Source organism: Podospora anserina, chromosome 2 (genome assembly GCF_000226545.1).
Source record: "Podospora anserina S mat+ genomic DNA chromosome 2, supercontig 2".
NCBI classification, from domain to species: domain Eukaryota; kingdom Fungi; phylum Ascomycota; class Sordariomycetes; order Sordariales; family Podosporaceae; genus Podospora; species Podospora anserina.
The window spans coordinates 2,169,712-2,186,005 of NW_001914858.1; the positions used below are offsets into that span (position 1 = coordinate 2,169,712).

At 52.6% G+C, this 16,294-nt stretch overlaps 4 protein-coding genes across 4 annotated transcripts; 3 read left to right on the plus strand and 1 right to left on the minus strand.

Moving 5' to 3' along the window:
- Positions 1-617: 617 nt before the first annotated feature.
- On the plus strand, positions 618-1,669 carry PODANS_2_5950 (uncharacterized protein; the record flags this gene model as incomplete). Its single annotated transcript, XM_001911327.1, has 2 exons — positions 618-1,098; positions 1,176-1,669. 2 exons carry the CDS (start codon positions 618-620, stop codon positions 1,667-1,669), a joined length of 975 nt encoding a protein of 324 aa, XP_001911362.1.
- Positions 1,670-1,969: 300 nt separating this feature from the next.
- Positions 1,970-6,656, minus strand: PODANS_2_5960 (uncharacterized protein; the record flags this gene model as incomplete). The annotated part of the gene is made up of 3 exons (XM_001911328.1): positions 1,970-3,141; positions 3,196-4,057; positions 4,119-6,656. The coding sequence occupies 3 exons, from the start codon at positions 6,654-6,656 to the stop codon at positions 1,970-1,972; spliced, it is 4,572 nt and encodes a 1,523-aa protein (XP_001911363.1).
- A 639-nt stretch (positions 6,657-7,295) lies between these two features.
- PODANS_2_5970 (uncharacterized protein) lies at positions 7,296-8,261 on the plus strand (the record flags this gene model as incomplete). Its single annotated transcript, XM_001911329.1, has 2 exons — positions 7,296-7,434; positions 7,510-8,261. Coding segments are annotated over 2 exons (891 nt in total), but the record flags the coding sequence as incomplete, so codon positions are not given.
- Positions 8,262-14,899: 6,638 nt separating this feature from the next.
- On the plus strand, positions 14,900-15,755 carry PODANS_2_5977 (uncharacterized protein; the record flags this gene model as incomplete). The annotated part of the gene is made up of 2 exons (XM_001911330.1): positions 14,900-15,281; positions 15,337-15,755. 2 exons carry the CDS (start codon positions 14,900-14,902, stop codon positions 15,753-15,755), a joined length of 801 nt encoding a protein of 266 aa, XP_001911365.1.
- Between the last annotated feature and the right edge of the window lie 539 nt (positions 15,756-16,294).

Sequence of the window (16,294 nt, forward strand, 5' to 3'; positions counted from 1 at the left end):
CTGCAGCGCCGCTGGAGTCACTGCGTCACCTCACCAGCATGGCCCTTCCTGACGTCACGCAAACCGGCAACGAACCATCTGGTCATGCTCCTGTCAACTCATGTCCCTGTTGCACCACCACTTTGATAGCCAGTTCGGACTTGCAGCTTCCCGTGTTCCCGACAGAAGAGGTTTCGAGAGATAGGAGAAGAAAACACAGGCTGGCAGCACGTCTCTCTCTTGTCTGACCCTTAACTCCGCCCTTTTTTGAACACGCAAGCAAGCAATGCCGATGATGGGAACACGGCTTATAATACAGCTAAGAAGACGATGATACCCCCATAGCCGCGTTGTGTCTCCTCGGGTTTTTTTTGCTTTTCTCTCTGGTCCCATATTGAATCGCCTTGATTCCCACCTCTTGATTTTTCATCCCAGCTTTTTTTCCCACTCACTATTCAGAGTGTCACCCTCGTTTGTTGTTGAGGCGAGGTCGTCAACACCAACCAGCACTTGGAGGCACCACATATCAAACAAACAAACAACACACACACACACACACACACACACACACACACACACACACACACACTACCACTGTCTCATAGCACTAGACCGCTCACCACTCACAACCGCCCAAAATGCGCCACCTCCCCTACCTCTCCTACTACCTCTACCCCATCCTCGCAGGCCTCATCTGGCTAGCCACCCTCCTCGCCCTCCTCATCCACTGGCTCGTCCCCCCCGTCTCCCGAGCGCACTACCCCTCCATGGCAGCCTCCCAACAAATAGCCTACATCTCCGACGTCGGCGCCTCAACACTAAAGCCCCTCTTCATCACCGGCTGCGTCCTCACCACTGTTTTCCTCGACATCTCCTTCGCGGCAGATTACTACCTCCGCCACAAAGGCCGGTTGGTCCCCAACCAAACCCGGACGGAGACAGTCCTCGCCTTTCTCACCATCGGGTTCGCAATCATTGGAACTGTCGGGTTGATTTTACTCTCGGTGTTCGACACGGCGAGGTACCCGAAGCTGCACAATATTTTTTTGCTGCTGTTTATTGGGGGGTATGTGCTGTCGGCGATTTTTATTTGTTGGGAGTATCAACGGTTAGGTCAACGTACGCCCCCTCCCCCCCTTTCTTTGCCCCTTCCTTTCCCCCCACTTTCAGGTTACTGACCTTGTGTGATGTGATAGACTATAAACACCACCACCAACTCTCCACATCCTTCTGGATCAAACTAACATTTGTCATTCTGGAAATCTTGCTAGCGATCGCTTTTGTGTCATGCACATTCACCCAGCACTACAACGCCGGCGCGGTGTTGGAGTGGGTTATTGCTTTTATCTTTTCGGCGTACGTGTTTAGCTTTGTGGTTGATCTCTGGCCTGCGATCAAGACGCAGCCAAACTTGAATTTGCACAACCCAAGAGAAAAAGGAATGGTGTTTGAGGGGAATGGGGGGCAGGTGGTGAATGGGAATGGGTATGGGAATGGGGATGGGAATGGGACGGGGGACATGAGGTATGTCGGGGCGAGCGAGATGGAGGAGGGCGGGGGGGAGAGTAGCGGGAGTCATTTGCCCATTCAGGGGTATGGGAATGCAGTGGGCGGTGGGCCGGTGATGGGGTTGACGGATCACAGTAGCAGGCCGGTGACGAGGGAGAGGGGGTTGGCCGGTAACTTCTAATTTTCTGGGTTTTAGCTATGCTTGGAAGGGAGTTTTAGTTGGGGTTATCTGGTCTGGTCTGTTTTGGGAGAAGGGCGGGGGCTGGATATGGTAGATGTAGATACGATTCTGGTTTTTTGTCTGGTCGTGTCTGTCGGTAAATTGCATAGCCAAGAGCGCTTCTTCAGAACAAACGTTTGGTGTGGCCGGAAGTTATCCCTTCGTTTTATTTTCGAAGTCTGTGAACCCATATATTGCCGTGGAGAAACGTTCCTCGTACTCATCAATCATAAACATCAACGCTAGTCTTTTACCGCTTACTTACGCCCTCCCCTCGCCGTTCCTAATAACCATCCTCCCCTCCACCGCCTCAGCAGCCAAAAACCCCCTCGTCACCGGATCCTCCACCAACTGTCTATCAGTCCCCTGCTGCTGCCCCCTCTTCAAATGCCCAAACAAACAGCTCCACAAATCCTCCCCCTCCACCACCTCCCCCGCAATAACCCCGTCCCTCCCCATCAACCTCCCCAGCTTAGCCTGCTGCATCTCCAATCTATCCGCCTCTTCCAAATCCACCACCGCCACCACTGTCCCAGCCCTCTTTCCCTTCCCTTTGCCCTTCTTGCCATTATCATCATCCTGCTGCTGTTGTCCCCCCCCACCCCCAATATGCGCCAACCTCTTCCTCACACTCAAATCATATATCCCCTCCTCGACCGTCCCCTCCACCAGATACAACCACACCGTCGTCTCCTGCTCCTGCCCGATCCTGTCCACCCTTGCTATCGCCTGCAGTTCAAGCGCAGTGTTGAGCATTGGTTCACAGATGAAAACATGGCTTGCGTTGACTAGATTCAACCCCGAAGAGTGTGCTCGCGCGGATAATAAAAAGACTTCAACGGAAGGGTCGGATTTGAAGGAGGTGGTGCCGTTGGGTTTGTCGAAGGAGGTGTACCCTATGTGATACCTCTTGAAAGCAAGAGCGAGGACTTCGAGGAATTCCTTGTATTGGGAAAAGATGATTGATTTCGCTCCGGGGTCCGAACTCCGGAGCCAGAGGAGATGGCGGAGGAGGGTGTCGACTTTGGTTGTGTACGAGGGCCCGGAGGAAGGGAGGTCGATGGATTTGATTTGGGAAAGCTTTTCTGGGTTGAAGGTGCTGTAGATTGTTGTTGTGGGTTGGGATGGACTGGTGGGGGAGGAGGAGGATGAGGGCTGATCGTGGGGACTGGACGAAGGAGCAGGGGCTGCTGTTGTTGACTCGGGATGGAGTTTGAGTTCCTGAGGTTTGAGACTGATGTCGTGGAGGTTGTTGGAGTTGAGCTGCCTCTTGCAGACGGGGCACTTTCTGTGGGCTTTCCACCAGAGAGTTATGCATTCTTTGCAGAATTGGTGGCCGCATACCGTCAAAACTCCGATCGAGAAGGTAGATTGGCAGATGATGCACGTCTTGGACTCTTCGGAGCCTGATTCGGTGTCTTTCAGGTGGATCACTACGAACAGTGTTAGCTAGAGATTCGACATATAGTCATGATGAAGGGACTTACAGTATCTGTGCTTGGCTTCAGCAGCTGCAAGCCTCCCCTGCAAAATCTGCACTTGCTTGTCCGCCGTCCGAAGCGCCGTCTGAAGAGGTCCCTCCTCTCTAGAGCCCTCATAATCACCGACCATATCGGAAACCTCTTGAAGCTGACGATAAAAGGCCAACCGAGCATTGAGCGTATCCATGCACTTTTCTGTCTCCTTCTCCATGGACGCAACAGCCTTCGCCTGGTCATTCTGGTGATTAGTTGTCGACTTGAGCAGTGCATCGGCAATCTCAAGCTCGGCAGCAGCCCTTGCACTTCCTGAAGCCGTGTCTTGTCTCAGCTTCAGAGTCAAACCTCGCAGCTCTGATACCACCCCTCTCAATGAACTGAGTGCCTGCCCCTCAACAAAAGGAGGCTTGATAGCCTGGCTCTGAGCAAGAAGCTGGAGGAGCTTTTCGGGAAAAGGTCCGTCTCCCTCAGCCGCCATCCGAGCAGCAACTTTGGTCTCATGTTCCACCAAAAAGTTCTTCTGTCCAGTTACCGCGGCTGACCGGTCAGCAAGAGCGGTGCGGAGGACTTGAAGATAGACAAGAATCTCGTCTTGGAGCTTGGTCGATTGCTCGTACTCTTCACCAGTGACCTCGTCGTTATCTTCGTCGACCAGCGGTTTGAGAAGAAGCTGAATAACGTGCTCTCGCCATTCATCTATCTGGTTTGCTTGTTCGTCCAAAGCCCCGCCGATGTCTGTCAAGGCATCGACGATTCTGCTCGTCTCGAGTCCCGATTGACTGGGAGGCTTGAATTCAGGGATCTCGGCAAAATTTTGCTCGGCAGCCCGATGAGCCAAGTGCTCCATTAGCTTGGTAGCCTTCTTGTGGCTCTGAAGGTTGTGTTAGTCAGATCCCACCTTTTCCGGAAGAAGCAGAATTGTGATGACACACCTCGTGAAGAATCTCCTTTCTGATCTCTTTGGCGCGGTCATAGCTTTCCACCTCGAGCTTCTCCAGCTCTTTGAACTCATCCGAGTCCTTCACAGTCGACGTCTCATCTGTCTTGATCGTAAAGTATGCATTTCCACAGAAGAACACAGCAGCATGCTGTACCTCCAAAGCAGAACGCAACCTGCGTCGAGCCTCACCGACCTGAGCAGACCAAAACTCCTCACGCTCCCCCTCATCAGTCTCTTCATCGTCATCACTCTCTGATGTCGGGTTGCGAGGCTTTCGTGCTTTGCGTGCCTCCTCCTGGGCTTGTCGAAACTGTTGATGACATTCTGCAACCCAGCCATTGGCCTTATTCAGCACCTCCTTCCACAAAGCCAACGCATCTCTCACCCGCTTCTGACATGCTAGGATTTGTCCACGTGCGAGCTGCCACTGAAGCAGGTTACGTTGGTCGGTCCTCATGGCTGCCTCACTCTGTTCCAGCATGGCTTCCAGAACCTCCATGACCGTCCGCATAGGCGCAGACTTTTGGCCCAACGCTCGACGATTCCGACTCCCCACCTCGGGATGCAAAGCTGTCTGACGAAGTCGATCGAGAGCTACACGCATAGCACTCTGGACAGCGGGATCTTCAGGGTCCCAATCATCACTCAGCGGGTTGCCTTGCCTATCAAGACCGCAACTAGCCGTCAGTTCCTCGAAAAGACTCTGATAATGCTGTTCCTCGACAGCAGTAAAAGGCATCGTGATGACATAGCGCTTCTGAGGCGGGATCTTGATCTCGCTCTTGACCATGGATTTTGTGTGGCGCATAGATAGAAGTCGAAATAGCTCTCGGAATGACTGCTTGTCTCGCCTTGAGATGAGATTCCATACCTTGCCAGGGACTGCAAAGAGGTCGTAACGGAGGAACAGAAGAAGACCACGGAGATCCTTCTGGATATCGTCCTTCACTGGCGTACCAGTTACTCCCCAAGCATTAATCCTTGGAATTCGACGAGCCAGTTGCGCTGCGTTGGTACTCCGGTTTTCCACCATCTGGGCCTCGTCGATGCACACTCGCCACCAAGAGACCTGTACAAGAGGGGACTTGACCGATTCATATTGTTTCACGTTCCGCATCGATCGCACAGGCTCGTCAGAAGCTGCCCATATTTCAGTTCTTAGCACCTCGTACGTTGTGACTACAACATCCTGCTGAGCAAGGTACTCTGCTGAGAGTTCTTGGCCTTCTTTGGATGCTTTTCTGATTCCAGGATAGAACAGTACGTTGAGAGATGGTGCGTGACGTTGCATCTCCGAAAGCCACTGATCAAGCAGCGTAGTAGGCGTGACGATCAGTGTTGCCGATGATGCAAGTAGCTCCCTCCCTAGAAAGTGGTCGTAGACCATGACATTGGTTTCCGGGCGAGGATGCAAAAGCATCAGGCTGATGACTTCCAGCGTCTTCCCGAGACCCATTTCTTCAGCGAGAATCCCGCCGGGGGGGCCCTCCAGAGCCTCAAATAAACCGGTATCTGTTGTGACCGCACCGATCAGCGGGCTCAAATAGATCGTGTTGCCATCAACATCATGAGCCTTCGACCAAGAAATTGGTAACTCGGTCGAATCTGACGGCGGATTTGGCACGACACCGCCCACGCCGTTGTGTGCATCTTGAGACCACCGTACACCCTCCCGCTTTAGCAACCACTGGACGGCTCTCTGCTGGAATGGGTACAGTTTTGCCTCTAACCGTGGGACCTCCATTTTTGAGACCTCTGCATCGAAGCTTTGCTTGTCTGGGACACATGCAGCCTCGTAAAAGTCTTGAGGCGACCATGAAAGCGAGGATAATTTATCCTTGGGCAGGGCCAGCTCCGGGTACCATGTCGAAAACACGATATTTCGAAGCGTCTCCTGTGGCGATGTGGCAGCCCTTTTGCTGCTCCAAACTGTAACTTGTTCATTCCATCTGACCTCAATTGAGACCTCAAGACGGAGGCCTGGACCGCTCTGCTGGATGGACATGGCCACAGCGGTCCACAGACATCCTTCATCGCCGGGATCGACACCTTGAGTATGAGCCACCTCCAACGCTGGTCTCAAGGTTGGGGATGTTTCATCGCCTTGTAGCCGGAACGAGAGATGAAAGTTTGAGTTTCGGGATTTTGTCCGAGGTCCAATTATCAGTTGCAAATCGGACGAAGGGACGAATATCTGAGCCGATTGGGCAGTGAAGACCTGCAAGGCGATGATATTGCTGACATCTCGGGATGTGCTCAGTCCATTGTAGTCGAAATCTGGTGCGTCGGTAATGAGAAGCGACAGAGATTCCCGTGCTACTGTTATCACACCATGGCGTGATGTCTTGGCCCGTTTTGCAGGATGTTCTGAGCCCTGCTGATCCTTGGGGACCGACATAGGGGCGGACCGAAGCTGCGTCAGAAACGCTGTAACATTTTCGCCTTCGTTGGCAGCATCTTCCGCGGGGGATGATTTCCTTGACCTTCTCGCAGCCAAGCTTTGCGCCCTTCGGCTGGCCTTGGGGGGCATTCTTCCAAGATGAGTGACGAGAGATAAGTTACTGCCCACCCCTACCTACATAAGGAGGGGGCAGATTTCAATGAAAAGGTTGCTGCCACCTGGTAAATTTCCATAGAATATCAGATCTACGGCAGGTTAGTGACATGAGGAGTATAAAACGGTGTATTGTCAAGCTCACGTGTAGACAACTGTTTGTGGCCGACTGGGTAGTCTCGAGAATATGTCCAGGTATGTGAGCGACGTTGGTTGCCTATGCGAGAGCAAAAGGTCAAGGGTGATATAAAACCGATTACCAAGCTGATGTCGCCTTCTAGCTGGGATGGACATATAGCTGGCTGGAGCAGCTTTCACGATGTGATGGCTGAAAGGATCGAATCTTGGACTGGCCAGGTCGCTGGGATGAAAGGTTCATGCAGGATCTGGAGGAGTGTTGGGTCAAACGAGGAGAGCCAGGCAGGTCGAGGGGGGGCGGTAGCTTATAAGTGCCATATCAGTACCAGTGGTTGAATTGCAGCCTTGCAAGTGGAAGACCCCACCATAAGTTGAGATTGGAGCTCGGTGATTGGCTCATGCTTTGACCCCTCCAAACAGTGCCGCCTGCCAAGATCAGATTGTGGTCTGTGCGCTGGGACCTTGCATGGCAGTTGAACGGAAAAACTTTCGACTCCATGGAGCGCATTCGACCGACGAGAGGAAGCGATTGACTGCCGCCAAAGGACCCTTGAGGCTATCTCGACCGGGCGAGACCACATACTAGAACCGAATGTTAGGAGGAGTTGTTCCATAGGTTAGTTCCCCCGCCGCCACAGCACCTCCCTGGTACTATGAACCAACTAGTCCAGCCTCCTAATTCTCTCAACAGCGCACATGAATTCGCTACGACTCCATTCTGCCTTCGGGCTCCTGCTTCGACCTGCCGCCGCTGCCCCGGTTGGTGTTTCGACCGCTGTCCACGGACTCAGAGCCTTCTCTGCGACGACATCCTCACAATCCGCCGAAGCCGCCCCATCACCTGTCCCAAAACCCAAGACATGGATCCCGAATCCTACACCATTCGTCCCCAATGTCCAGACCTTCCTCACCCTGATCGGCCGCGATCTTAAATCACACGCCTCCAAATTTCCCTCATGGGATTCACTTTTCAGCTTAAGTTCTGAACAACTGAGGGAGCTCGGTGTGGAACCACCACGCTCACGGCGGTATCTCCTAAGGTGGCGGGACAAGTTTGCGAGGGGAGAGTACGGCATTGGTGGTGACTTGAAGTATGTCAAGGGCGGCAAAGCTATTTTGAAGCTGGTGGAGAAGGTCAAGAGCCCAGAGTTGAGGTTACGATATGTGGTCAACGTGCCTGAGGGCAAGGAGGTGGAAGATCTCCCGCTCAGCCAACAGGTCAGGGCGAAGGGTTTCAAAGTCAGGGGTGTCGACAAGATCACAGGTCCATATGTTCTACCACTGAAGGGCGGTAGGGCAGCTGTGCTCAAGGTGACGGAGGGCATGTGGGAAGACAAGAGAGGACACAAGGTGGATGGCGGTGAGAGAAGACGGGCCGAGGTCCGCTTCAAGCGGGGTGTTGCCGAGCGGAAGGCCCGGAGAGAGGCTCAGGGTCTCTATTAAGAGTATTGCTCTCTTGATGGCGCATCTGGATGGGTGGCCTGAGAGACGATCTCGTCACAATTGTAAAACTTGTACATTAATAGAATTAGACATTCTATACCCAACCGCCAGCGGCCTGTCTCTGTAGGATATCTCCACCGTCAACTCGGATCCTGACGGAGCTTGATATATTGGTCTAGCAGCTGGTGACTGATGATGGGAACGAGTACGAGTATCGCAATCTGGGTAAGGGTTGTGAATGCAACAGGATATGGGAACAGGAGTGCGATCTGCCATTCCAGCATTTTGGCAAAAGGGCTTTCGACAGCACCTTCCGCATTCGAACCACGGGGGACGCGAATGCTTGGTGGTCGGTGTCCGACTTTCCACTGCATTGTCAGCCTTTACTAATGGGTCATGGAGGGGCCTTGGGACCCCAATTAACTCAAACAGGAAGCACACTGCAACCTTAGGTCCAAAAACACGCCCAATTCACCAGTCCTCCAGGCTTCAGAATCAAAAAAAGACGCCGTGATGAGGCCGAACACGAAATGACTGGTAGAACATCCATGAGGGGGATGAGAATACTTAAATCCTAGCGGCCGCACCAGCAGGGCTGAGCAGAGCTTTTGCGACCCGCGACTTACGCCAACACCAGGCAACGAGAAAATGCACCTTACATAAGAGAAGGGCTCGACCCGACCCCAACGGCAAGCACACTTACGCGGCCAGTCTTCGCTTTCCGACCTTGCTTCGTCGTCCACCATCGTCACCGTCGCTACCTTCTTTTGCTCGCCATGGCAGTCATTTACACTGACGTAACTTGTTGAGTCGTGGGGGGAAGGATGAACCCCGAGGGTTGCCAGCAGCAAACAGGCAGCAGCAGCAGCACTCAGTCCCTCGACCGATCTCGCAACCGCTCGCGCTCACTCTGGATCAGCAAAGCAAATGAATGAACCGTCAATTGGGTTCCTCTTACGAGAGGGGGGGTGTAGAAGAGAGTTTGGTCGTCCAGAAGGAACTTTGACCAACTGGGTTGGAAACCTGGTTGCCATCATTTCGAACGCCGCGGGCTAAACCTCTTCCGGATACATCTGCACGCCTTCTCGTCACTGCAACACAAAGTGGTATCGAGCTTCAGAATGGGCCAGGAGAAAGAGAGCAGGACGGAGTGATATTTTTGGCGAGGTCATAGTCGGATCATGGAAAGTGCCACACACGGCAACGAGGCAACGATTTGCCCCTACGATACGACCAGACATGCCAGTACATCGACACGCACCGATCAGGAAGGACGGAATAACCGGTCGAGGAGATTGCATTGTCTCCTCTGGGCTTCGAGAGGAGGACCAAACGGAGACCTTGAATCTGTTCGAACCGGCCTTGGGGCGAACGCCAACACCACCTGTTCTGGCCATGGACTTTCTTTCCCCAGTGTACCTGCATATGGAGGTGTTAGGTCTATCCACGGAACCTCGGTCATCGCCAATTCTTTCGCCGCAGGATGCCCACTTTCAAGACACCTATGAGATCAGAGCTGTTCGGTGACCAGAAAGGTATGGTATATCACTCTTGAGGGTGTCTGCTAAGCTACCCAGACCATGCGGAAGAAACTTGCTTCGGGGTACAATCCATCCGAGTGAGCTATTATTCATCTCGAGTTGATGAAGTGGTTACATCACAGCGAATACTACAGAGACGGCGAGTTTGGTGCTATCGCTCGAGGCTTGGGGCAGGACCATGCCTGTTGAGGCTGTGGATGCACCGGTACCTGATCTGAAAACAGGCGTTGTTGTTCTCGGAGGGTGTGGGCAAGCCTGCGAAGAAGCGGGATCGTGATTCGAACGGATCAACACACCCCTGAAGGCTACTCAACGGCGGACCATCATTTGTCCAGTACATCACCATCCGGGCCGTCGACTAGCAGGTTGTACGCAAAGCACAGCCCAGGCTCGACTTTGACGCGGGGACACGGCGGGGATATTCTTCTTTCGGAGAAAGTTGACTCTTTTGCTGCTAAACTTGTATGTGCGGCTGAAAATCGAGCATCGTCAAAAGTCTCGGGGTTGAGAAGTCTAAGCCCCAAAGAGCAGAAACTCCACGCGGGGAGCAAGAGAGCGGGTGAATCGGGGAACGGACGGTCTTGCTTCGGGTGGCTTGTTGGGCATCTGCGGAAAACTGCCGCCGCAACCGTTGAAAGTTGCATTCACCCTCCTGCGCCGCCCCAGGTCTTGGCACTTATCGGCTGTCGCTACGCCGCTTCGGCTGCCCGTTCTCCTCGGACGGGAGACGGGAAGTTTGAAGAAGACCAAGACACGGAGCAATGGTTCAGCTGTTCTGGTCTCTTCAGTCTTGGTGTGCTTGGAAGGTAGGCGGGCATATTCAAGATCGGTATTGACGGTATACCGCATGTAAGTGCTGGTAGCAAGCAACTTCTCATGGCACGTTACGTCGAGCATCCGGCCTGCTATCAATATCATTATCTCCAATATAGCATCCAATCAGATCCTCTTCACAACGCCGCCATTCTCATCATCTTGCTTGCTTGTGAACATGGTGTAAGTGCGGGGTGTCGTGCACAAGACAAGGGAGCCCTTGGCGCGCAGATAAATTTAGATAAGTTCCAGCTGAATCGGTTTAGTGTTGCTCCGTTTCACCTTTTTTATTCCTTTCCCCGACCGAACATGTCAGTTGAGACAGAAATCCCATGTCTCTGACAGATCACGGGTAAAGTGTTATTCGCTTCTGAATCATTTCCATGCGTGGTGATTGAGGAGCGGTCAAAAAACATGCCTCCACGTGAGCCCAAGCGAAGAAGAGAAGTCATTCACACGAGACCAGCGGACCAATGGCGTGTCAAGGAGGTAGGTTGCTACCAATTGAAAACGCACCAATTCTCGTATCACCTGGGGGAGTGGCAGGGTAGCGCCTGCTGGGAGGGATGGGATTGTGTCAACCCCCCGTGCAGATATTGTATTGATATTGGATGGAACTGGTACCTACCTGGGAGTCAATCATTGGGATGAGTGGGATCGAAGACTGCCGCAACATAGTACTAGCTTCAAGAAGAGACCAAAAATCGCATCCAAGTTGAACACTGCTTGACTAAAAAAACCGTAGAAACCCTCTCCAAGTGGCCACTGTAACGCAAAAACAAAAAAAAAGATCTAATTCAGGAAACATCACGACGTCGGCGGCGTCTCGGCCACACTGTCACCAGTTGTTTGCCAAGTTCGATTGGACGGGAAAGACTTCCAGCTGAAAGAGACAACCTGAGCGGTCCGCTTCCCGGAAGTCAAACATTGTTTCTCCATGGTCGCGGCAATGGGTCTCTTGTGTGTCTCGCGGGAGGGACGGTGGCTCATTTTTTATTTTCCTTCTCGGGCCCATTCAACCGGCCTCGGATGTATCTAGCATGAATTTATTCTGAATTTAGAAACCATCTGTCGATGATTCCATCTCTCTCAATAAAACAGATTGGTCTTCTTTTTTTTCTTGCGAGACCCGAGCTATCCTATCCTATGCTACCCACCCACCAACTGCTTGGCCACGATGGCGATCATTTGGATGTCACGGCGGGGTTTCTCCGGCAATCCGTAGATAGATACGCTGTCAATGATTGACCATTGTCCCCTTGAAAGTTCGCTTGTTCGTGGCAGTGCTGTTCTTGACTGTTTAAGCTTATATTTCTCCCGGAGTAACTTGTACACACCGAACGACGCAATAGGGTTGCAAGGGAACAACAAGACAGAAGAAGAGGCTCTATGATCATGGTGACAAACTGCCAAGTTGCCGAAACTGAAGCGAAGCTAAGCACCACGATGGTATATGTTGATCCACGTATAGGGTTGGAAGTTGACTGGATGCTCCGTATTCCCGCCCGCAAAAAAAGATTTACACATAGTTTACAGGGGTGATAACTGCCAAGATATATCTCTTAACAGAGAGATCTGTCTGCCTGCTGCACAGTGCTTTTGGTTCAACGGTGTCATGGCTCATCGTTGGTAAAAAAGAGCCCCCAACCACCCGCAGACAGGAGATTCCTCATGAACCCCATCGGTATGGTATCGCATCTATGCATCTTCTGTGGCACAAAAGCAAGCGGTGGTGGGGGGAAGGGGCAACGGTTCACCCACGATCAGATGGAAAATATATGAGCCGCAAGGGGTTGGCAGACCTGGGGTGGTTCATTCTTTGTGATACCACCACGCCTTGCGCCCAGGTGATCCCACAGCCTGGTTGCTTCAATTGCGTTAATAATTTCGACGTCGTACTCGACGGCACAGGCATATCTTGGTCCCCCAGCAGAAACTCAGCTGCCGAAACAGTCAGAGTCACAATCGAAGAATGGTTGATGAGTGAGAGACCCCACAGTTTATTGAATCCTTCCTAGACGAGGCTGTGGGAAGAACACCTCACCAGATGTATTGTAGAATGCATCATCTTGGGTCACCGAATCGATCGGTCGGAAGGTTGGCCCGAGATGCGATGGGACTTCATCCGCAAGATGCCGTGCCGTTTTGGAAGAATGCCCATCCTCTAGGAGGGGAAAAATGTCTCTGGGCAAAGAGAAAGACATGTAGTTGATGCTTAATGCGGTTAATCCTCGCGAACCAGAGAGAGAGCGCGAGAGAGCTGACTGTGGTGTCGTTTAAACAACGATGTCAGGGACCCCACTGCAGGTCCCGCAGCGAAAAACCCTCGACCAGGGTTGCCCTTGCGTTACCCACTAAACTCTATCTGTACTAAGCCCCGCCAAATTGACTACATTTGGGGCCTGTGATTGGCTGACCGATACAATTACCAAATCTGCAACGGTCCTCCCACTTTCAACAACTCTTCCATCCGGCAGAAGAGAAGGAGCACAGCACACCTCAGCTGCGAGTGATCCATCTTGTTCCTGAGAATCTGCACGCGACCAAAAGCAAAACCCAGACAGGCTCTTCTTCCTTCTCCGCCGAGAGAGTCATCATCTTCTTACGCATGCTAGCCAGGCTGCCATGAGAGAACCTGGATGCCTCACCGGGAGGCTGCCCCTGCCGTGAACGAGCTTTCTCCGGGTTTGGTGACCGAATGCATGTGTGGGGGAAGGAACTGCCTCCCGCTCTCTCGCCCAACAAACCCAGCCTCCTCGGGACGTTCTGAGGGGTCTTTACTCCACATTATCAGATGCTGGTCACTGATCAGCAACCCACCGCCGACCCTCTTGAGTTTGCTCGCCTTTCTCAATGCCCGCTTCTGCTTTGCCCTGATCTGGCAGCGAGATCCCTCAATGCCCTACTCTTTCATTGTTCTCTGCCATGAGGGCCAATGATTGGTCTGGAATTCCCTAAATATACTTCTTCTCTGCTTTCTATTTGTTCCTTTTTCCATCGTTTCCCATCCTTGTCTTACTTGACCCCCGTGCCGAGGTGGAAACACCAGATTTCCCATTCAGCGCATAGAGGATTGCCCGGTGTTCGGGTCAATTTATCTATCGTATTTCTCGTTTCTTGTTGCTGGGCAGTGTCGTGTCTGCGGAATACGTCTTCGCTCAGCTTGACTGGTTACCTAATCAGCTGTCTGAGCGCTCCAGGGACAGCACACATTGGAATGAGGCTGGGTTCGCCTCGAGCGGGACCATCTGGTAGGTTGTCTTGGTGGGTGGGTGCAGTGCCGTCACTCTGCCGATGGGTCAGGGGGGAGCTCAGATACGTACCGCCCTCTGCTCTACCTTGAGGCAAGGTACCATGTCAAGGTGAAGACGGGAGGGGAAGGCGAGTGGGGAGCGGAACACAACCAAAGTCACTTTTTCCTCTTGTCCCATCCACTCACCGTTGACCAGGTACCGACGACCAGACACCACTCTGTCTGTCTCGCCGGACACGCCCCCCCTCCACTCCAGCCCACTGGCTCAAGCTTCCTCTCCCCCTCCCAGTAGCCTGTGTCCACACGCATCTCGACTCTCTCAAACGACGGCTGCTGCTTGACTGGCACTTGCAGCCACCCTCACCCTTGCCCATCCACTCGCCTACCCATCCCTGCCTCCCGTTCGCCATGAGTCTTGGTCTTGAATCCACAACGGGTGCCAGGGGGAGTAGGACGAGAGGGTTTGACTCTAGACACACCCAGATCATCAGCCCGCTCCACTACTGACCTTCAACCCGCTCTCTTGGCCTGGTCACCGGTGCCGGTTTAAGACAGTTTAAACTCTTCGGATTGCCCGTCTTATACGGTCTTCGCAAGCCCTTTGCGTGTCATCCTTCTTGCACCCCTCGACTTACACCTACCTCCATTCGCTGTCCTCGTACTACGGCCGACGCCGCAAATACCGTCATCATCGTCTTGCTCGTTCCTTCAACGTCGACGCTAAGCCCTAGAGACCCTGGCCTACTATTCCGAGTTTGGTGACCGTTTGTGATCAAGGCCTCAAGGCACTCACCTCCTCGACAGCCTTACGGGGCTCTTCATCGTCATCATCCTTGACGGAACTTGGTATATAAGAGATCTTGAATCTCCCGACTGGACGCCACAGAATCGCAACAGAAGATACAAGCTCGAGCATCGTTCCAGAAGCATCATCTTGTAGATCCTGAGCCAATATCTTGAGATTCTGAGCGCAGTCGTTTGACCTGTGAGACTCGTTTTTTCTCTTCATTATTTTCTTTCAAGTCTTTAGAATGTTCCCATACCAATACTCTCATGATACAGATTACTCGGGCATCGACCCAGACTACACGGGAAGCTACCCTGACGAGTCCTTGGTAGACTGGGACGGAGCTCAAGGCAGCACCGTCTACACACCGGCACCCAGCAGCAGTTCGAACAAGAGCCGCAGCAGCAAACGGTCCAAGTCAAGCAAACTCACGAATTACTCGGGCTCAGACACCGAAACAGAAGAAGCCAAGATGTCTTCACGATCATCCAAGTATTCGGGTTCCACCAGCTCCAAGAAGGAGAAGTCTTCGTCACCGAGATCAAAGGAGTCTGATGACTGGAGTGCCGTGACTGACCCGGAGATGAGACGCCGGATTCAAAATAGGATTGCTCAGCGCAAGTTCAGTACGTCTTACCCCGTTTTGTTACTCTCTTGGCATATACTTACATGGTGATACAGGGGACAAGGCCCGTGAGCAAAAGGAGCGCGACCAACGCGATGCCCTTAATGAGCAATATGCCGACAGTAGCTACCGCATCCGCAGTGCCGATGAGTTGGTGGACGAAGGGGATCTGGCATGGGGCAGCTTCAGCATGGGCCACATGCTCTCTCGAGGGCATGAAGCTGCCAGTGCGGGGCAACGGACTCACAGTGGCGGGAGCAGAAGGGAGTCTGACCTCGTGATGGATCAGGCCATGTATAGCAGCCACAGCATGAGCCCTTACCCACCGACATCAATGGGCATCCCGACGACCTCGGGCTATACCATGGGGGGGGGTGCCAGCTGGGGCGGGGACGGGGCAAGCAGCGGAGGGGGTGATGTTGGGTACTATGATTCGCCTTATGGTGGGTACTATGATGGCACGGAACACCGTTGAGAGAGAGACACATGGAGAGGCTATAAAAAGTGGTGAGTTTGACAGAGGATGGGAATGTTGAAGAGAAGCTGACAGGGTTCAAATAGGAAGGTGAAGTGGGGAAGCAAGACAGTGTTTGAGCTTGGAGAGGAAATGATATGCTCTTCAACGGTAAACTTTCCCCCAGTCGATGGAGAGACTGCGAGACACTTTCTTCTCTTTGGTCAGGGCTCATGCAAGGAGGTTTCTTTTCAGCTTGGTTTTCTTTCTGTTTTTGGTCACGGCGATAGAAACATTTTGACCTTTTTGGTGGTCAGTTTCCTGTTTTGTAAGGGTTCTTCATTCCTCTTGATCATTTTGGGATTTGTTTGCTTCTATATCGGACAGGTTTTGTTTGATCTTCACTTCCTGTTTGTTTTTTCTCTCGGATGGTTTAACGTTTAGGTATACCCCCTTCCTGGGACCTTTTGGTTGGACGGATGTTTAGATTCAACTCATTGGTTATTTTTTCTCCAAGGTCACAGGTTGGTTTGGGTATATGGGGATGGATGGATGGGAAT